The sequence below is a fragment of the Echiichthys vipera genome, assembly GCF_963691815.1.
Source record: "Echiichthys vipera genome assembly, chromosome: 6".
Lineage (NCBI taxonomy): Eukaryota > Metazoa > Chordata > Actinopteri > Perciformes > Trachinidae > Echiichthys > Echiichthys vipera.
Window position 1 is genome coordinate 16,437,904 of NC_139831.1, and position 22,899 is coordinate 16,460,802.

Here is a 22,899-nt window from a genome sequence, read left to right on the forward strand (position 1 = left end):
TATAACAGGTGACCACAACGTCAACAGAAAGTTGATGTATGGCGCTTGAAAATTAACCCTTACTCAGATAAACTGGGGCGATTAGAAGTCCAAGATGTCCTCACCTGTGGCCCACAGCCAATATTAAACAGGAGCTACAATCAGAATGGCTGCAGTGCAGCTCCACGACACTAGTAGCAGCACTGAGCGCAGCGCCGCTGAGCAGCACTCCCTGAGCGAAGAAGAAAGAGGCGCAAACTTGGTCTCTTAAAATGGTGTGTTTACACTCAAGGAATCTTTTGGACAGACACCAAATTATGTTTCTGTTACATTAACACCCACAAGAGCGTAGACGTATTTCGCGACCTGTTGCTGAGAAGATTGAACTGATCTCCGGTCAGTTTAAGGTTTTCACCATTCGACTGATAAGCTACTATTGGCCGTTAATATAGGAACTCAGCGCTCCGACTTCTCATAACCACCACTGTATAACAAAATTATTGTTTTATCTCATTTAAATGCATGTTAAGGCTATTCCAAACATTTCCTGCTATGCAAGTAAGTGACTCGCAGCAACTAGAACAGTTGTAAACATGAACATTCAAATATGTCCCATTGTATTTATGGCATCACCCAGACGGTTGCCTAGCAATGGCATTCTGTTAAAAAGTACCTTTATATCTTTACCATTGCAGTAACTGGGTCACCATTTGAAGCCATGCTAACTGCAGTTAATCCCAGTTAACGTTAGCTAACAGCTGCGGTCTGTCCTCCGAGGGGAGCTACCACTATTTCGGAAGAGCTTGTCAAGACTTCTGACTGTGAGTAACGTTGCCGATTCTCAAGCTGGCTAATTAAGCAATACTTCACGATACAGACCACACTGTAGTGTCAGACTACAGAGGGCCACCAGTAGTCATGTCCCCTTGTTCGTTTTCACAAGATACACTGAATTTTTTTTATTTATAATTAAGTCGAGGCACTAGCTTTCTTACAGGTCACTAACGACGTTAATTAATGAACAGTGAAGGAAATGGTGATCAAACCTCCCTTCCTAAAGGCTCATTTGTAAACATTGCTTTACGGTCAGCAACGATAACCAATATGTTCCGATAATGGTGTGCCTTAAACCCACAGTCTTAGCACGACAGAATTAAATGATACCTCAATATATTCAGTTATTCTTGTTTTCCAACATTTTGTGAATATCAAAGTTATAATTATTAGGTTATGATGTGCTATTACGCACTTAAGGCAATCTCGTCATATAATAACGGTCTTGTGAATAATCTAAACTGAAATACGTCATTCATTTAACCTAGGCCATACTTTACAATGCAGAGTTGTTTATACAGTGTTTCGCTACCATAAATGCTGCTCTTTTGCTTTTAATGACACATTTACAAGTTATTTATAGATATTTTACTATACAAATTATGACTTGACAACTTTTATTTTATTGCGTGTTGATATAAAATTGTAATTATGTATATATATAATATATATATTGTAGTTTTGGCAGTACTTCCCACCCCAGTTACCGTGCTCTGTGGAATAACGAGCAAACTGCTGTGACAAACCAGCTCCCAGGTCCCCGCGGTTTCAGTACCATGGATAGCGCTTATGGATAAAGCAGACAGAGAAGGAAGAAAAAGTTGGCTACTGAAACACTTTCACAGCCAAACAGAATAATGTAGATACTGCAGGAGATGATGTAAACATAAAGTACAAAATTAGCAGTCTATCAACTCGATTGTAATTATTACACATTACCTTGTCTTTGTTGGGTAAAGTCTGAGTTCTGGTAAAAGTGTCTCCGCCGTTTATACTGATCAGTTCACCATCTACAGGTGGAAACGGTGCTGGGAAAACCACTACGTCACTCTTCAGTGTGTCTGAGCTGAAACACACGTCATACTGCTGAGTAGATTTAGAGTAAGACCAGCTCCCGTCAGGGTGGGTGGTGATCATTGGGGCGCTGTACCTGCTGAAACTGCCGTCTGTCCTGTGGCATTTGACAGCTATTAAACTGATGAGGCTCAGCAGAAAGATCACTGACACCGACACAATGGCGATCAGCAGATACAGGTTCAAATCAGAGAAGCTGTCCTCCTTTATGGGCACATGTCTGAACTGAGTCTGGATGTCAGCTGTGCTCTCAACCACCACCACATCAATAGACACAGTAGCTGACAGGGAGGGTTCTCCGTTATCAGAAACCAACACCACCAAGGGGTGAGTTTTCAGGTCGTTGTCACTCATTCTCCTCTTAGTCCTGATTTCTCCGGTGCTGGTTCCGATCCGGAAGAGGTTGTTTCCTTTGGGCTCAGAGAGTTGATAAGAAAGCAGCGCATTGTATCCAGAGTCTGCGTCTACAGCCCTGATCTTTGCCACAAAGTATCCCGCTTCAGCAGAATAGGGGATGCTCTCACTGTTCACGGAGCCGTGCTCAGAATAGGGCGCGAGAATCGAGGGACTGTTGTCATTTTCATCCAGGATTAAAACGTTCACAGTCACGTTGCTGCTGAGCGGAGGAACACCAGAGTCCGTGGCCTGAACTTTAAACTGAAACGTTTTCATCTCCTCAAAGTTAAAAGACTGCAGGCTGACTATGGCTCCAGTCTCCGAGTTAACGTTTATAACGGACCCTACTATATTGTTTTTCTGATTATCATTCATTACTGAAAACGTTACTTTTGCATTTTCATCTACATCTGGGTCATCTGCAGTCATAGTATATATAACAGCGCCGACGGGACTGTTCTCTGTGACGAAAATGTTTATTACAGGCTCTTTAAAACGAGGTGCGTTGTCATTGACGTCGGACACGTGGACTGTAATAACGTTTGTACTGGAAAGAGGCGGATCCCCTTCGTCAGTCGCGGTTATTGTGACATTATATTGAGAAGTTCGTTCTCTGTCTAGAGTTCCGTCTACGACCAAAGAATAATGGTTTTTATAAGTGTTCTTAATTTTAAACGGCACCAAATCAACTATTTTAAGCTGGACAACGCCGTTTTTGTTTGAGTCGTTATCTCTCACTGTTATAAGTCCAACCATTGTGTCCAGGGCTGCGTCTTCCCTCACAACGTTGACTAAAGATGTAACTGATATTTCTGGCGGATTATCATTAACGTCCGTGATTTCAACGAGTACTTTACAGTGAGATGCTCTTGGACTTGTCCCTTTGTCTTTTGCTTGAACGCGGATTTCAACTGCATTGCTTTTTTCGTGATCCAATTCACCCTTCACCGTAATCTCCCCCGTTAGTTGATTGATGGCAAATTTATTGACATCGTTATCATTGTCTTGGTTGATAAAGGAATACAGTATTTCACCGTTAAGACCATCATCTAAATCCCGAGCATGCACAGAAATAACGGTTGCACCATGCGGCGCGTTCTCGAGCACCGTGGCTTTGTACAGCGGCTTGTCAAAAATCGGAATATTATCATTAACATCTTGCACATTTACTGTGATGTGTAACGTGCCTGATTTAGGAGGTTTGCCTCCATCTGCAGCGGTCAGTGTTAGTTGGATAACGGACTGTTTCTCACGGTCTAGGGCTTTTTGTAGCACCATTTCAGCAGACATAGACGGTTCTCCTCCATTCTGCACATCCAGGGTGAAATGCTCATTTTGAGTCAGTTTGTAGCCCTTCACTGAATAACTGCCGACATCTGCATCGAGGGCCTTTGGTAGTGCAAATCTTTCACCGGTAAAAGCTGACTCGGACACGTTCAAGACAATTCCTGGTATCCGAAAAGAGGGTGCATTGTCGTTTATATCCACAATTTTAACCTCAAAGCGATAGAGATTCAGCGGAGAGTTCACAATGGCTTCCACTTCCAGAGAACACTTCACATTACGAGAGCAGAGCTCCTCTCGGTCTATTCTGTCTCTCACCGATAGTATCCCAGTCTTAACATTTGCTTCGAAATACCTCGTATTAGGTCCTGAAATCTGAAAACCCCGAGTTTCCAATTCTTGTACATCTAGATGTAAATCCTTCGCCAAATTCCCCACAGTGGTACCGGGGCTCGATTCCTCCGTAACAGAATACACAATCTGTGCTGCTGCGAGACTCCATACGTGAGATAAATGGAACAACAAATACATCCAATGCCGTAAAATATTCCTTTGTTGCATTCTGCCCATAGCCTGCTAATCAAGATAATTCAAAAAATCACCACAGCGGTAACATTGCTCAGTAATGACACATCCAGACCAGAGTCTCGCAATACAGTGAGAACTGTCTTCTCTGTTCCTATACGAACAAAGAATTACAAGCCTCTCTTAAACGAAAAGGGAGGAGCGTCGCACTCAAATTAAGGGATTTAACTCTGTGAGCTGATAGCGACATCTTGTGGTTATTTTGAAGTCAGAAAAGATATTATGACAATAAAGCGTGAGGTCATTACATCTTAACCATGATGAAATTTGTACATCTTAAGCGTTTTAAACTCGAGTGAAAATCAACAAACACTTGGCATTGTAGCAAAAGTGGGAGGCCTTAGTAGACCCATTTAAAGAGGATGGAGCAAGAGGCTAAACATAGAAAATATTTAGCCAATTCTGAAGTACTGTAGTCTCTGACCATGAGGTCAAAGGTGAACAAATTAAGACTAGCATTTTAAAAAGTGTTTCCCTTCAAATAATGGTATAGATGAGTAATCTTAAATTGGCATAGTGAGAAGAAGTACATTAGATCACGCACAAGAACAAACAGGACAACACAATTAAATCCAAGATTATTGCCCATAAATGCTCAGCTGCTTTAGGCATTATGTGAAAAAGTAGAACATTAAATCTCGAAGCCTTATGTTTTATGTGCAGTCACCCTTACCTTGTCCTTATTGGGTAAAGTCTGAGTTCTGGTAAAAGTGTCTCCTCCGTTTATACTGATCAGTTCACCATCTACAGGTGGAAACGGTGCTGGGAAAACCACTACGTCACTCTTCAGTGTGTCTGAGCTGAAACACACGTCATACTGCTGAGTAGATTTAGAGTAAGACCAGCTCCCGTCAGGGTGGGTGGTGATCATTGGGGCGCTGTACCTGCTGAAACTGCCGTCTGTCCTGTGGCATTTGACAGCTATTAAACTGATGAGGCTCAGCAGAAAAATCACGGACACCGACACAATGGCGATCAGCAGATACAGGTTCAAATCAGAGAAGCTGTCCTCTTTTATGGGCACATGTCTGAACTGAGTCTGGATGTCAGCTGTGCTCTCAACCACCACCACATCAATAGACACAGTAGCTGACAGGGAGGGTTCTCCGTTATCAGAAACCAACACCACCAAGGGGTGAGATTTCAGGTCGTTGTCACTCATTCTCCTCTTAGTCCTGATTTCTCCGGTGCTGGTTCCGATCCGGAAGAGGTTGTTTCCTTTGGGCTCAGAGAGTTGATAAGAAAGCAGCGCATTGTATCCAGAGTCTGCGTCTACAGCCCTGATCTTTGCCACAAAGTATCCCGCTTCAGCAGAATAGGGGATGCTCTCACTGTTGACGGAGCCGTGCTCAGAATAGGGCGCGAGAATTGTTGGGTTATTGTCATTTTCATCGATAATTAAAACGTTCACAGTCACGTTGCTGCTGAGCGGAGGAACACCAGAGTCTGTGGCCTGAACTTTAAACTGAAACGTTTTCATCTCCTCATAGTTAAAAGACTGCAGGCTGATGATATCTCCAGTCTCTGAGTTGATGTTTACAACAGAAGCTAGGGGATTAGTTTTTGAAATACCATCTAATTGTGAATATCTTACTTTTGCATTTTCTTCTACATCAGGATCAACTGCTGTTATAGTGAAGATAGTAGCTCCCACTGCACTATTCTCTTTTACATATACATTGACTACAGGCTCTGAGAATAATGGGGCGTTGTCATTAACATCAGCAACGTGAACAGGAATAACACTGGTGCTGGAGAGAGGCGGAGTGCCTTCATCGTTGGCTATGATGGTGACATTATATTGAGAAACGCTCTCTCTGTCTAGAGGTCCATCGACTGTTAATGAATAATAATTTTTGTAGTTTAGCTTGAGTTTAAAGGGAACCAACCCGAGTATATTAGCACTGGTGAGACCATTATTACCCCCATCTTTGTCAGTCACAGTGACCAAGGCAACAACTGTGCCTACCTCAGCATCCTCTTTAACTGGGCTCATAAGAGAGGTGATAATGATTTCAGGTATATTGTCATTAACATCAGTTACTTCCACCAACACTTTGCCATGCACACTCCGAGAAGGTGTACCTTTATCTCTTGCCTGTACACGAATATCAAATGCAGTATTCTCTTCATAGTCTACTTTTCCCCTTACAGTTATTTCGCCTGTATCTGGGTTTATTGAGAACAAATCTTCAGGATTGAAATTCCCTTTCTCAATAAATGAATATATAATCTCACCATTTATTCCATCATCTAAATCTGAAGCAGTTACAGTGAGTATGGATGTCTGAAATGGAGCGTTTTCTGTGACCTGGGCTTTATACAGAGGCTGACTAAATACTGGAGCATTGTCGTTAGTATCCATAACGTGTACCACTATTTTTAATGTCCCTGATCTGGCAGGTTTTCCTCCGTCCAGAGCAGTTAAAGTAAGGCGGATAACAGACTGTTTCTCCCTGTCTAAAGCTTTCTGTAGCACCAGCTCAGCAGGCTCACTGTGCTGGCCGCTCTGCACGTCCAGTGAGAAATACTCATTTGGACTCAGCTTGTAGCTTTTTACCGAGTTACTGCCCGTGTCTGCGTCGTTTGCCATTGGCAGTAGATATCTTTCTCCGGTAAAAGAAGATTCCGAAATATTAAAAGTCTTCTCTTTTTCACGAAAAGATGGTGCATTATCGTTAATATCGACAATCTGTACCTCTATGCGATGCAGATGCATTGGGTGGCTCAGAATGGCTTCGATATTCAGGGAACATTTTGCCGTATTTGGACAGAGCTCTTCACGATCAATCCTATCGCAAACATATAGAGCACCGGTTTTTAAATCCACGTCGAAATATTTCCTGGAATTCCCGGATACAACTCGTAAATCCCGTTTTTCCAGTTCTTGAACATTAACTTGTAAATCCTTAGCGAGGTTTCCCACCACCGTTCCTTTGTCAACCTCCTCGGAGACGGAGAACGAGAGCTGCGCTGTAGACCCATCACACAGACAAAGAAAAGCTATTATTTGTATCCAAAACGTGACTGTTAGTCCTCCACGTCCCATCGCTGCCACATACTTAAAGAAATAGTAATTGTCGAACATGTCCACTCTTAAGGTGAATCAACGACGAAGCCCCCGCTATCCTCTGACCATTTGTGTATTTTCTGACAAAGCACTGTGGACTGATGCTTCGTACGGAGAGGAGGAGTCTGGGAAGCAAATGAACCACACGAATACTGTGGTCTCCAGCGACACCAACTGTTATTTTAGTGCTAATATACTGTATAATTACATGCATTGTGTACTTAGCCTATATTTGGGCATAAGGTCAAAGCGCTGGAAACGTTTATTTAAGGATACAATTATTTAAAAAAAATCGTTCATGACAAAAGGGAGTTTCTGGTGCTTATGTAGCGAGTTATCAGTTGTGTGTTACATGGATAGCACATATTAGAAACGTGATACACATAAAGCTGACATAACATAAAGGCGAGGCAGCCTTTTTTTCGTCAATGCAAAAACACGATCCGGATCAGCACCATGGACAGCGTCCCCACTGGTCAGCAGTATGACAGAGACCTAACCAGTGACTACTCCCCTAAAAATGTTGTCATTCAGCTACAAACCCACATAAATTCCCCAATATCCAACAGCATACTCAAAAATAGATTTTCTCGGGAAAATATCTGTCACGTAACTGTTGATTTACATGGATATCCCCCGAAGTACTACTTTGTATCAAGTTACTTCCACAACCACACATTAATACATATGACCTAAAGTCAGCAAATGTTTAAGGTAACAACATTTTGATGATCACATGACCTACCGCGTCTTTCAGAAACGTAATGCCAATTATCATGAATAAATCTGCTATTGTGTTACAAACAACTCACCTTGTCTTTGTTGGGTAAAGTCTGAGTTCTGGTAAAAGTGTCTCCTCCGTTTATACTGATCAGTTCACCATCTACAGGTGGAAACGGTGCTGGGAAAACCACTACGTCACTCTTCAGTGTGTCTGAGCTGAAACACACGTCATACTGCTGAGTAGATTTAGAGTAAGACCAGCTCCCGTCAGGGTGGGTGGTGATCATTGGGGCGCTGTACCTGCTGAAACTGCCGTCTGTCCTGTGGCATTTGACAGCTATTAAACTGATGAGGCTCAGCAGAAAGATCACTGACACCGACACAATGGCGATCAGCAGATACAGGTTCAAATCAGAGAAGCTGTCCTCCTTTATGGGCACGTGTCTGAACTGAGTCTGGATATCAGCAGTGCTCTCAACCACCACCACATCAATAGACACAGTAGCTGACAGGGAGGGTTCTCCGTTATCAGAAACCAACACCACCAAGGGGTGAGTTTTCAGGTCGTTGTCACTCATTCTCCTCTTAGTCCTGATTTCTCCGGTGCTGGTTCCGATGCGGAAGAGGTTGTTTCCTTTGGGTTCAGAGAGTTGATAAGAAAGCAGCGCATTGTATCCAGAGTCTGCGTCTACAGCCCTGATCTTTGCCACAAAGTATCCCGCTTCAGCAGAATAGGGGATGCTCTCACTGTTGACTGAGCCGTGCTCAGAATAGGGCGCGAGAATCGAGGGACTGTTGTCATTTTCATCCAGGATTAAAACGTTCACAGTCACGTTGCTGCTGAGCGGAGGAACACCAGAGTCTGTGGCCTGAACTTTAAACTGAAACGTTTTTAACTCCTCAAAGTTAAAGGACTGCAGGCTGATGATATCTCCAGTCTCTGAGTTGATGTTTACAACAGACGTGACAGGAATACTTTTGGAATCACCATCTAATGAGTATGTTACTTTAGCATTTTCATTTATATCAGGATCGACAGCAGTTATCGTATAGATACGAGCTCCAACTGGACTGTTTTCTTTTACATAAATATGAATCAGGGGTTCAAGGAAACGAGGCGCGTTATCATTAACATCCGAAACCTGAACATTAATGACACTCGTGCTGGACAGAGGCGGGGTCCCTTCATCAGCAGCTGTAATCGTGACACTATAAAAAGAGGATCCTTCTCTATCAAGATGCCCATCTACAACTAAAGAGTAATAATTTTTATAATTGGAAGTTAGCTTAAATGGTGCAGAACCAATAAGTGTACAGCGAGTCTGGCCGTTTTTGCCCCCATCTTTATCAGTTACTGTCACCAAAGCAACGACGCTTCCGATTTCCGCGTCTTCTTTAACTGGGTTCATGAGTGACGTCACCACGATTTCTGGGGCATTGTCGTTCACATCAACTACCTCCACCAGCAGCTTTCCGTTTGCACTCCGGGGCGAAAACCCCTGGTCAGTTGCTTGAACATGAATTTCATATGCTGACTGAGCTTCATAATCCAAACGACCCTTTACTGTGATCTCCCCAGTTTCTGCGTTAATAAAAAACAGATCTGCAGGATTGAAGTTTCCGCGCTTGACAAAAGAATAAGTGAGCCTCGCGTTGTCCCCTTCGTCTAGATCTGTGGCACTAAGTTGAATCACCAATGATCCAGATGACGCATTTTCATTTACCCGTGCCTTGTAAAGTGTTTTACTAAATGACGGCGTGTTATCATTCGCATCTAGGACATTTACATGTATGTGCAAGGTTCCGATTTTAGGAGGCTTTCCTCCATCAACGGCTGTCAGCGTTAATTTAATAACAGCTTGTTTTTCCCTGTCCAAAGCTTTCAGCAGCACTAATTCTGCCGATACACTGTGTTCTCCACCGCTCTGTACATCTAGGGAGAAGTATTCATTTTGACTTAGCCTGTATGTCTTTACTGAATTGCTTCCTGTATCTGCATCTAGAGCCAGGGGGAGTAAAAAGTGTTCGCCCGTAGGAGAAAATTCAGATATGTTAAGTGAATAAGACTTCTCGACGAATCCAGGTGCGTTGTCATTTGAATCAACAATTACCACCTCGATGCGGTGAAGTACCATAGGGTTACTCAGTATAGCCTCTAAGTTTAGCGTGCATTTGATCGTGTTTGGACAAAGCTCCTCGCGGTCTATTCGCTCATTAACATAAAGATCCCCGGTTTTAAAATTCGCCTGGAAATATTTCTTACTGTACCCAGACACGATATTCAGGTTCCTCGTTTGCAGATCTCGAACGTTGACATTTAAATCCTTTGCGAGATTCCCCACCACAGTCCCTTTGTCCACCTCCTCGGAAACAGAGTAGGATATCTGAGCAGCAGACCAGTCAGATAAAAACAGGATGAACAGCCAGCAGAGTATTCCCTTATTCCTTCCACTGCCCATTGCTGCTTTCAAACAAAGTGACGCGATATAAATTATAAAAACCCATAAAACGGCACTCGATCGGACAGCATTTTTGATCCCGTCCGCTTCAGCCCTCTCCTCTTCATCGCCACTCGCGTGCCTCTCACAAAGCACTCGGTCTGCTGACGATTCACACAGAAAGGAGGAGACTGAAAACAACGAGCTCATGAAACATTTGGTCATCAGCGACCCCACGCGTTCAAACTTAGACATGAAAATAGTTTCAAAAATCGAGTTGCACACCCTGTATGTCTCATATTACAACACGTGTATAAAATGACGGAAAGATGACTACAGGTTTTCCTGAAGCAGTTGTGTAAAGAGTAAATGATCAAACTAACAAGTCACAGATGACTGCAGAAAAATGAAAGAGATATATAAGAACAGGCTGAAATACATGTATCCATGGAAAATATAAATCAAACATGTCAGTCAAAAACATACAACAATATCTATCCATTTAAATTGGTAAATAAATGCCCGCAGTACTGCCACAGTCTACTTTTTGAATACACTTAAGCACACAATAAACCAATTGATTTTCAGGCAAAAATAATTTATGAATTGAAAGTTGAATTAATTGCAGAAATTGCATACATGCATAGATAGTTCATGCCAAAGAGTTTTTGATTGTGAGCCCAAGAGGACAAATAAGAAACCAGAAGGTTTTCAGCACCACAGAAAGCGCCTTACAAATCAACCAGCAGAATATGTCCACTATTTTACAATTTATCACAAAGCTGTCATCTGTGAAAATGCAAATGTATGCAAAGGGATTTCCATGTAATGTTCAAGTGACAGGGACATTCTTAATAGGAAATGTCTGCGTTTATGTATTTGTTGTCTTGATTCTTGTATGTAAAGGCAAGGAGAGAGGAGTCAAAGGCTGCTAACAACTCACCTTGTCATTGTTGGGCAGAGTCTGAGTTCTGGTAAAAGTGTCTCCTCCATTTATACTGATCAGTTCACCATCTACAGGTGGAAACGGTGCTGGGAAAACCACTACGTCACTCTTCAGTGTGTCTGAGCTGAAACACACGTCATACTGCTGAGTAGATTTAGAGTAAGACCAGCTCCCGTCAGGGTGGGTGGTGATCATTGGGGCGCTGTACCTGCTGAAACTGCCGTCTGTCCTGTGGCATTTGACAGCTATTAAACTGATGAGGCTCAGCAGAAAGATCACGGACACCGACACAATGGCGATCAGCAGATACAGGTTCAAATCAGAGAAGCTGTCCTCCTTTATGGGCACATGTCTGAACTGAGTCTGGATGTCAGCTGTGCTCTCAACCACCACCACATCAATAGACACAGTAGCTGACAGGGAGGGTTCTCCGCTATCAGAAACCAACACCACCAAGGGGTGAGTTTTCAGGTCGTTGTCACTCATTCTCCTCTTAGTCCTGATTTCTCCGGTGCTGGTTCCGATGCGGAAGAGGTTGTTTCCTCTGGGCTCAGAGAGTTGATAAGAAAGCAGCGCATTGTATCCAGAGTCTGCGTCTACAGCCCTGATCTTTGCCACAAAGTATCCCGCTTCAGCAGAATATGGGATGCTCTCACTGTTGACGGAGCCGTGCTCGGAATAGGGCGCGAGAATTGAGGGACTGTTGTCATTTTCATCCAGGATTAAAACGTTCACAGTCACGTTGCTGCTGAGCGGAGGAACACCAGAGTCTGTGGCCTGAACTTTAAACTGAAACGTTTTCATCTCCTCAAAGTTAAAAGACTGCAGGCTGACTATATCTCCAGTCTCTGAGTTGATGTTTACAAATGATGAAATCAGAATATTTTTTGGAGAACTATCCAACAATTTGTAAGTTGGTTTTGCATTACTGTCCAAATCTGGATCGAAGGCAGTTATTGTATAAATAGATGAGCCTATTGGAGTATTTTCTTTCACATGGACATTAATCACAGCCTCCATGAATCTAGGTGCATTATCATTAACATCAGAAACATGAACAGTAATGATCCTGATACTGGACAGAGGTGGACTTCCTTCATCTGTGGCTGTAATAGTGACATTGTAAAGAGAAGTGTTCTCTCTGTCCAGTGGTCCGTCTACGACTAATGAAAAGTCATTTTTGTAGTTGGACTTCAGTTTAAACGGAACAGATCCAACTACCTTACAGTTAGTTACACCATTGTTTCCTCCATCTTTATCACTCACTGTGACCAAGGCAACTATTGTCCCCAGTTCTGCATCTTCTTTAACTGGGGTCATCAGTGACGTCACAGATATCTCTGGGGCATTGTCATTCACATCAATTATCTCTATCAACAGTTTAGCATGTGCACTACGAGGAGAGATGCCCTGATCCATTGCTTGGACTCTGACTTCATAAGCAGGCGTCTCTTCATAATCTAATGTGCCCTTCACAGTGATTTCTCCTGTTTCTGGATTTAGATCAAACATATTTGATGGATCAATATTTCCTCGATTGATAAATGAATACAAGATCTTACTGTTCATGCCCTCGTCTAAATCTGTCGCATTTAACTTTATTACTACTGTTCCGTGTGCAGTATTTTCTCGCACACGTACTTTATAAAGCGACTGGCTAAACGTGGGTATATTATCATTGACATCTAAGACATTTACATGTATCTGCAATGTACCCGATCTAGGCGGTTTTCCTCCATCTACAGCCGTCAAGAGAAGTGTGATCACCGACATTTTCTCTCGATCTAGAGCTTTCTGCAGCACTAATTCAGCAGATGCACCGTGATCTCCACCGCTCTGTACATCAATAGAGAAATATTCATTTTGGCTCAGCTTGTAGCTCTTCACTGTGTTGCTCCCTATGTCTGCGTCTACTGCTATTGGGAGAAGATATCTTTCTCCAGTTAAAGATGATTCGGATATATTCAATGAATATGTTGTTTTAATAAAAGCAGGCGAGTTATCGTTTATATCTAAAACATTAACCTCGATGCGGTGCGCAGTCATTGGATTGTTTAACACGGCTTGTAATTTTAACGAGCATTTGACCACATTGGGACAAAGCTCCTCTCTGTCTATGCTCTCATCAACGAAGATGTTCCCTGTCCGCAAATTCACGTCAAAATACTTCTTACTGTAACTCGAAACAATACGGAGATCCCGGGTCCCTAGTTCCTGAACATTGATGTTTAAATCCTTTGCAATATTCCCCACTACGGTGCCTTTGTTCACCTCCTCGGGAATTGAGTAGGATAACTGCGAAGCAGCCCGGTCACAAAGACAAAGAAGCGCAACAATCTGAATCCAGACGTAGTCCTTTGGAATATACATTGTTGATGCAGCAAAAAAAACGAACCCAAACGATCATTTGTCCTCAGTACAGATATTTCCATCCAAAGAAATACAGTTGGAAGCTCCTGCCCTTCTCGTCACAGCACCGTCCGCGGGTGTACTGGCCGATGACGATTTATTTTTTTCCCACGAAGGGAGGAGGAGTTTTGGATATCCAAACACATTCATGTCCATGGTCTCATGCGACATCATGTGGTCAATGATATATAACCAAATACAGTCCGCCGCATCCCATATATGAATTAAAATCTGAGAAATTGCAGAAATGTTCTTGTTTAAACATTAAATTTAATATTTAGAGTATGGCAAACCGCAAGCTAAATATTTCAGTTGTTAAACGAGCTATTGTATGAAGTATAAATTATACTATAGATCCAGAAAGAAAGAAATATTTCATATTTGATTTCAGAGTGCAATTTCAATCCACCAAATGTCCAATATTAATAATAAATCATTAATTAAATAAGCAAGTTTGAATTACTGCAGGATGGTACAGGAACCACATCAACACAAAGACAAGCACCACGGACAGCACCTTATTGCTACTTTCAATTTCAAGAGGCATTAGACCCCCAGCAGAATGATACCAGCTACATTCACCCGAGAATGCAAACTTTACAATTCAAGCAAAGACCACCTTAGGTTTTTTTCATCACTTATAACATGTTTTCAGCAGATATAAAAACAGCATGTTTTGCAGACAAATGGCACAAAACGTATTTCAGCACCAGGGAGAGCTCTACTGAAGTACTAGCAATGCACTAATTGGATTGTCCCACTATAACAGACAAGCTGTTTACTTAAAAAATATATTGACGCTAGGTATTTTGGCACAGACCACTTGAGTGAACATATGAAACACATTCTGAAAATGCTAAAAGTTGTTGCAACGTATGGTGAATCAACTGATCTTCAACATACCCAAGCCCCGAGTTGCAGTTGGGCAATTACAGAAAGTTACATTAGTTGTTGTTTTAGCATTTGTGATATATTGGGAGTCAGTAAATGTCTTTTATTGCCTTTTTCCTAATATTAGATTGATGATATGAGTATGTTTTAAAATATCAAAATAATGGAAATCATGAGACTCATAAGAAACCAGGAAATGCTCATGTTTTTAGGAAAGCATTGTTCAATTCCACATGAATTCAGCACATGTCCTACCTTGTCTTTGTTGGGCAGAGTCTGAGTTCTGGTAAAAGTGTCTCCTCCGTTTATACTGATCAGTTCACCATCTACAGGTGGAAACGGTGCTGGGAAAACCACTACGTCACTCTTCAGTGTGTCTGAGCTGAAACACACGTCATACTGCTGAGTAGATTTAGAGTAAGACCAGCTCCCGTCAGGGTGGGTGGTGATCATTGGTGCGCTGTACCTGCTGAAACTGCCGTCTGTCCTGTGGCATTTGACAGCTATTAAACTGATGAGGCTCAGCAGAAAGATCACTGACACCGACACAATGGCGATCAGCAGATACAGGTTCAAATCAGAGAAGCTGTCCTCCTTTATGGGCACATGTCTGAACTGAGTCTGGATGTCAGCTGTGCTCTCAACCACCACCACATCAATAGACACAGTAGCTGACAGGGAGGGTTCTCCGCTATCAGAAACCAACACCACCAAGGGGTGAGTTTTCAGGTCGTTGTCACTCATTCTCCTCTTAGTCCTGATTTCTCCGGTGCTGGTTCCGATCCGGAAGAGGTTGTTTCCTTTGGGCTCAGAGAGTTGATAAGAAAGCAGCGCATTGTATCCAGAGTCTGCGTCTACAGCCCTGATCTTTGCCACAAAGTATCCCGCTTCAGCAGAATAGGGGATGCTCTCGCTGTTAACGGAGCCGTGCTCAGAATAGGGCGCGAGAATCGAGGGACTGTTGTCATTTTCATCCAGGATTAAAACGTTCACAGTCACGTTGCTGCTGAGTGGAGGAACACCAGAGTCTGTGGCCTGAACTTTAAACTGAAACGTTTTCATCTCCTCAAAGTTAAAAGCCTGCAAACTGACTATATCTCCAGTCTCTGAGTTGATGTTTACGAATGATGAAATCAGAATATTTTTTGGAGAACTATCCAACAATTTGTAAGTTGGTTTTGCATTACTGTCCAAATCTGGATCAAAGGCAGTTATTGTATAAATAGATGAGCCTATTGGAGTATTTTCTTTCACATGGACATTAATCACAGGCTCCATGAATCTAGGTGCATTATCATTAACATCAGAAACATGAACAGTAATGATCCTGATACTGGACAGAGGTGGACTTCCTTCATCTGTGGCTGTAATAGTGACATTGTAAAGAGAAGTGTTCTCTCTGTCCAGTGGTCCGTCTACGACTAATGAAAAGTCATTTTTGTAGTTGGACTTCAGTTTAAACGGAACAGACCCAACTACCTTACAGTTAGTTACACCATTGTTTCCTCCATCTTTATCACTCACTGTGACCAAGGCAACTATTGTCCCCAGTTCTGCATCTTCTTTAACTGGGGTCATCAGTGACGTCACAGATATCTCTGGGGCATTGTCATTCACATCAATTATCTCTATCAACAGTTTAGCATGTGCACTACGAGGAGAGATGCCCTGATCCATTGCCTGGACTCTGACTTCATAAGCAGGCGTCTCTTCATAATCTAATGTGCCCTTCACAGTGATTTCTCCTGTTTCTGAATCTAGATCAAACATATTTGATGGGTCCGCAGTTCCTCGTTTAATAAATGAATACAAGATCTTACTGTTCATGCCCTCGTCTAAATCCGTTGCGCTTAACTTTATTACGACTGTTCCGTGTGCAGTATTTTCACTTGCGCGTACTTTGTAAAGCGATTTACTAAACATTGGTGTATTATCATTCGCATCTATTACATTTACAATAATCTGCAACGTACCCGATCTAGCAGGGTTTCCTCCATCTACAGCGGTCAGAGTAAGTCTAACGACCGGCATCTTTTCTCGATCTAAAGCTTTCTGCAGCACTAATTCAGCAGACACACCGTGTTCTCCACCGCTCTGCACATCAAGCGAGAAATATTCATTTTGGCTCAGCTTGTAGCTCTTTACGGTGTTGCTCCCTATGTCTGCGTCTTCTGCTATAGGGAGAAGATATCTTTCTCCCGGTGACATTGATTCGGAGATGTTTAGTGAATACGACTGCTCAATGAATGCTGGGGAGTTATCGTTTATATCTAAAACACTAACCTCGATGCGGTGTACATTCATTGGATTGCTTAAAACAGCCTGTATTCGTAGAGAGCATTGTGCCGTGTTAGGACAAAGCTCCTCTCTGTTTATCCTCTCGTCAACAAAGAGGTTACCGGTCCGCAAATTCACGTCAAAATATTTCTTACTGTAACTCGACACAATACGCAGATCCCTGTTTTCTAGATCCTGTACATTCAAGTTCAAATCCTTTGCGATATTCCCCACAACGGTGCCTTTGTTCACCTCCTCGGAGATGGAGTAAGATAACTGCGAAGCAGACCAGTCACAAAGACACAGCAGTCCAACAATATGAATCCAGGCATATTCCTCGTTTCCCATCGTTGTACGGCAATCACTGAACCCCGCTTAGCATGTATTTCCAGTCTTTATATATATTTGTCCGTCATAAACACGATTCTCCAGCCGCTGCAGCCCTTCTCACGACAGTACAAATGTCTTTCTAAATGATGACCGATGACGGTTTTAGGTTTCCCGTACAGGGAGGAGTTTTACAGATATTGTAACAATCATATCTGTGGTCTCCAGCGACATCGTGTGGAAGATTACAGATACGTCAATATAAATGTGAGAAACACTTAGCCCAATGATTTGCAGTATTATACAATGTGGCATGTACATCGCTGGTACGTAGAATGGCTTCAGCTCATGTACGTATCGAATATAATTCTGCAAATATAAGAAGCCATTCAAGGGTACTACAGAATCCCAATGATGCAGTGTCTGCCCAAAAAATATGAGCTGAGTTTAACGAAACTTCAACAAAATGTAACTCTTTATAAAAAAAATCTTAATAATGAATCAGTCAACCAACGAATCCCTTAGAATACAAATATATACTATTATTATTGATGGTGTGACAACATAATGATCCAGATAGCTTACTGAATGCAAAGGTTGCAGTGACTCATTTCAGCACAACGGAGAGCGCCGTACAGTCAGTGTACTGATGAGCAATTCTGTTTTTAGAGTCCGGAATGAATTAAAACAAAAAAAAATATGTGTATAGGTGCTCTGTCTTTAAGGTGCTACATAATTGGCGAGTGTGATTACAATATTTGAATGTCCTGTTGAATTGTACACGTAGAATGACACTAAAATGGCATAGCAAAATTTATGGCAATTGCTAACTGAAAACACTCAATTTAATACTGGATTACACATACCTTGTCTTTGTTGGGTAAAGTCTGAGTTCTGGTAAAAGTGTCTCCTCCGTTTATACTGATCAGTTCACCATCTACAGGTGGAAACGGTGCTGGGAAAACCACTACGTCACTCTTCAGTGTGTCTGAGCTGAAACACACGTCATACTGCTGAGTAGATTTAGAGTAAGACCAGCTCCCGTCAGGGTGGGTGGTGATCATTGGGGCGCTGTACCTGCTGAAACTGCCGTCTGTCCTGTGGCATTTGACAGCTATTAAACTGATGAGGCTCAGCAGAAAGATCACGGACACCGACACAATGGCGATCAGCAGATACAGGTTCAAATCAGAGAAGCTGTCCTCCTTTATGGGCACATGTCTGAACTGAGTCTGGATGTCAGCTGTGCTCTCAACCACCACCACATCAATAGACACAGTAGCTGACAGGGAGGGTTCTCCGTTATCAGAAACCACCACCACCAAGGGGTGAGTTTTCAGGTCGTTGTCACTCATTCTCCTCTTAGTCCTGATTTCTCCGGTGCTGGTTCCGATCCGGAAGAGGTTGTTCCCTTTGGGCTCAGAGAGTTGATAAGAAAGCAGCGCATTGTATCCAGAGTCTGCGTCTACAGCCCTGATCTTTGCCACAAAGTATCCCGCTTCAGCAGAATAGGGGATGCTCTCACTGTTAACAGAGCCGTGCTCAGAATAGGGCGCGAGAATCGAGGGACTGTTGTCATTTTCATCCAGGATTAAAACGTTCACAGTCACGTTGCTGCTGAGCGGAGGAACACCAGAGTCTGTGGCCTGAACTTTAAACTGAAACGTTTTCATCTCCTCAAAGTTAAAAGACTGCAGGCTGATGATATCTCCAGTCTCTGAGTTGATGTTTACAACTGTTGAAATAGGAAAACCTTTCGGATAATTATCCATTAATGAATACGTCAATTTAGCATTTTCATTTGCATCTGCATCTTGTGCAGTTGTTCTTGTTATAACTTCCCCCACTTTACTATTCTCCTTCACGTAAATATATATATTGCCTTCTGGGAAACGAGGCGCGTTGTCATTAATATCAGAAATCTGCACAGTGATTACAGACTCGCTAGAAAGAGCTGGACTACCTTCGTCGACAGCAGTAATGGTCACATTGTACTGTGACACAATTTCTCTGTCAAGGTGACCGTCAACTATCAGCGAGTAATAATTTTTGTAATTTGACGTTAATTTAAAAGGGACTGCGTCTTTAATATTACAAGTGGTAAGGCCATTTAGTCCCCCATCTTTATCGGTCACAGTCACCAATGCAACAACTGTTCCAAATTCAGCATTTTCCTTTACTGGACTCATTAGTGAAGTTATAGAGATTTCTGGTGCATTGTCATTGACATCGACCACCTCCACCAGCACTTTAGAATAACCACTGCGAGGGGAGGCACCCTGGTCTGTTGCCTGTACGCGTAGTTCATATGCATTACTTTCCTCGTAATCCAAACGAGCCTTCACGGTGATTTCACCGCTTTCATGGCTAACAATGAATTTTTCAGGGGAGTTCACATTTCCTCTTTTCATTAAAGAATATATAATGTCTGAATGTGGACCTTCGTCTAAATCAGTTGCATTTAGTTTCAATATTGTTGTACCTATGGGGGCATTTTCGCTGACTTTTACTTTATAAAGCGACTTGCTAAATGAAGGTGTGTTGTCATTAACATCTATCACATTCACAAGAATCTGCATAGTGCCAGATCTCGCAGGCTTTCCTCCGTCTACAGCGGTTAATATTAGTTTAATAGTGGGTTGTTTCTCTCGGTCTAAAGCTTTCTGCAGCACGAGCTCAGCAGACGCACTGTCTCCTCCGCTACTCACATCTATGGAGAAATGCTCGTTTGGACTTAACTTGTAGGTTTTCACTGAATTACTGCCGGTGTCTGCATCCTGCGCTACTGGGAGCGGATACCTCTCTCCCGTTGAAGAAGACTCGGAGATATTAAACACATGGGTTTGCTCGAGGAATGATGGTGCATTATCATTGATGTCAAGAATACTGACCTCAATGCGATAAATATTCATAGGATGGTTCAATAGTCCTTCTATATTTAAGGAACACTTATGTAGATTCGGACAAAGCTCTTCGCGATCTATCCTTTCGTTAACAACCAAAGCCCCCGTTCTTAAATTCGCCTCGAAATATTTCTTACTGTATCCCGATACAATCCGAAATGCTCGCTCCTCCAGTTGCTGTGTTTGGATGCTTAAATCCTTAGCGAGATTCCCCACCACTGTGCCTTTGTCCACCTCCTCGGAAACGGAGTAAGAAATCTGAGCTGCAGACCAGTCGGATAAACAAAGAAGAATGGCGCACAACATCCATTCGGCATCTATATGCCGTTGACCACTCATCCTTTTGTTTAGATGATAAATTCAAGCAGGCAAACGTCATTCATCCACAAAAATGGGCAAATATCCACAAGTCAGCAAAGCTCTCTGCATTTAAAGACCGTATTTGAAGACGAAGGGGCTTACTAACCCAGCCCCTTGCGAAACGTACAGGCTGTTACTTATTTCAGCGACAGTGGAGGAGGAGTTTTAGCTCATTAATGGACACAATTGAATGTGTGGTCTCGAGCGACATCTTGCGTCCTTTTCATAAACCAACGTGCATTATTGAATAAATACACCTCATGCGTTTCTTAAAGGATACACCACAAATGTACCATAGTGATTTGATTCCGTGAAGCATTGGGTTTGCTACAAAAAGAAAACGCTCAGAACAGAGAAGGAAACAAAGTCATTTTAGACTAAAGTATTCAGAGACGAATTATTTAACTGGAAAGAGGGACAATGATATATCTATGAATATACACTGAAAAAGTGAATTCATTAAATTAAAAAGTGACGGATGCTCTATGACGGTTCCCAGCTATTGCTGCTGAACAAACTTAGTAATCAGTTCTCACCACCAAAAACAGCTGGTCATTTCTGAAAAAAAAACCTTTATGTACTTCCTTCCTTTGTTTACCAGCTTATTGTATTTATGTTGTGGGTAGTATAAATTCGAAATTGTTGTTCGGCTTTACAGAAAATAATAAACTTTTTTTCCTCCAAATGTTAAGATCCACCCACAAGCTGTGGGACATGTAATACCAGGTAGCCATGAGTACATGAAGTCAATCACATGGGGCACACTGAGGCACCTTGAGAGATATCAGCACCATGGAGAGCGCCTTTGCCGTTAAACCGTGTCAGGAGGCATAACAACTGTGGTTGTTAGCAATCTATCAGACTTTTTACATTGCTAGTTAGTTAATATTAATTATCTACTAATAATGATGAAGGGAACCTCATTTTGTCTTCACTTAAAGCATATAAAGCTAGATATGAAATACACAATATTCACTGATTGATTGTGTTCAGTCTTTTATGCTCTTACCTTGTCTTTGTTGGGTAAAGTTTGAGTTCTGGTGAAAGTGTCTCCTCCGTTTATACTGATCAGTTCACCATCTACAGGTGGAAACGGTGCTGGGAAAACCACTACGTCACTCTTCAGTGTGTCTGAGCTGAAACACACGTCATACTGCTGAGTAGATTTAGAGTAAGACCAGCTCCCGTCAGGGTGGGTGGTGATCATTGGGGCGCTGTATCTGCTGAAACTGCCGTCTGTCCTGTGGCATTTGACAGCTATTAAACTGATGAGGCTCAGCAGAAAGATCACTGACACCGACACAATGGCGATCAGCAGATACAGGTTCAAATCAGAGAAGCTGTCCTCCTTTATGGGCACATGTCTGAACTGAGTCTGGATGTCAGCTGTGCTCTCAACCACCACCACATCAATAGACACAGTAGCTGACAGGGAGGGTTCTCCGTTATCAGAAACCAACACCACCAAGGGGTGAGTTTCCAGGTCGTTGTCACTCATTCTCCTCTTAGTCCTGATTTCTCCGTTGCTGGTTCCGATCCGGAAGAGGTTGTTTCCTTTGGGCTCAGAGAGTTGATAAGAAAGCAGCGCATTGTATCCAGAGTCTGCGTCTACAGCCCTGATCTTTGCCACAAAGTATCCCGCTTCAGCAGAATAGGGGATGCTCTCACTGTTCACGGAGCCGTGCTCGGAATAGGGCGCGAGAATCGAGGGACTGTTGTCATTTTCATCCAGGATTAAAACGTTCACAGTCACGTTGCTGCTGAGCGGAGGAACACCAGAGTCTGTGGCCTGAACTTTAAACTGAAACGTTTTCAACTCCTCAAAGTTAAAAGACTGCAGGCTGATGATATCTCCAGTCTCTGAGTTGATGTTTACCATTGTGGACACGGAGATTGAGTTACTATTACTCTCTAAAAATGAATATCTAACCTGTCCATTTTTGTCAATGTCTGCATCAGTCGCAGAAACCGTTTTAATAATTACTCCAACTTTACTGTTTTCTTTCACGTAAACATTAAACACGGGTTCTGAGAAACGAGGTGAGTTGTCATTTACATCAGCAATGTGAACAGTGATGACACTCGTGTTGAAAAGAGGAGGACTCCCTTCATCAGTTGCTGATATCGTGACGCTGTAGGTGGAGGTAATTTCTCTGTCAAGAGTCCCGTCTACAACTAGAGAGTAATAGTTTTTATAATTCGTCTCTAGTTTAAAGGGAACCTGATTTAAGATTTTACACCTAACTTCACCGTTTTTGCCACCATCGTGGTCGACAAATGACACAAGTGCAATAGCAGTACCTACGTCCACGTCCTCTTTCACTGTATTTAACAGTGACGTCACAGTGATTTCAGGAGCATTGTCATTTACATCAATTACTTCTACCAGCACTTTACAGTGAG

The 22,899-nt window shown here is 42.4% G+C and overlaps 4 protein-coding genes across 7 annotated transcripts in view; all 4 read right to left on the reverse strand.

Annotated features, from left to right (window-relative positions):
• The window catches only part of LOC310948250 (protocadherin alpha-C2-like), a gene marked incomplete at its 5' end in the record, with an annotated part of 169,067 nt that overhangs the window by 31,865 nt on the left and 114,303 nt on the right, over positions 1-22,899 (reverse strand). The window contains one exon of one of the 4 annotated variants that reach the window (XM_083915311.1): positions 1,753-4,137. The exons of the other annotated variants lie outside the window; for them this stretch is intronic. Within the exon in view, the coding sequence (XP_083771437.1) occupies positions 1,753-4,137 (2,385 nt within the window). Of the gene's footprint in view, positions 1-1,752; positions 4,138-22,899 lie in introns of those variants that run through there. 4 annotated transcript variants of the gene reach the window in all.
• On the reverse strand, positions 8,020-10,608 carry LOC310947890 (protocadherin alpha-13-like; the record flags this gene model as incomplete). The annotated part of the gene is made up of 1 exon (XM_083914862.1): positions 8,020-10,608. The coding sequence occupies one exon, from the start codon at positions 10,606-10,608 to the stop codon at positions 8,020-8,022; it is 2,589 nt and encodes an 862-aa protein (XP_083770988.1).
• Positions 11,315-17,263, reverse strand: LOC310948267 (protocadherin alpha-2-like; the record flags this gene model as incomplete). The annotated part of the gene is made up of 2 exons (XM_083915331.1): positions 16,706-17,263; positions 11,315-13,147 (listed from the first exon to the last, which is right to left on the reverse strand). The coding sequence occupies exons 1-2, from the start codon at positions 17,252-17,254 to the stop codon at positions 11,315-11,317; spliced, it is 2,382 nt and encodes a 793-aa protein (XP_083771457.1). The 5' UTR covers positions 17,255-17,263.
• Positions 18,079-20,442, reverse strand: LOC310947891 (protocadherin alpha-2-like; the record flags this gene model as incomplete). Its single annotated transcript, XM_083914863.1, has 1 exon — positions 18,079-20,442. One exon carries the CDS (start codon positions 20,440-20,442, stop codon positions 18,079-18,081), a length of 2,364 nt encoding a protein of 787 aa, XP_083770989.1.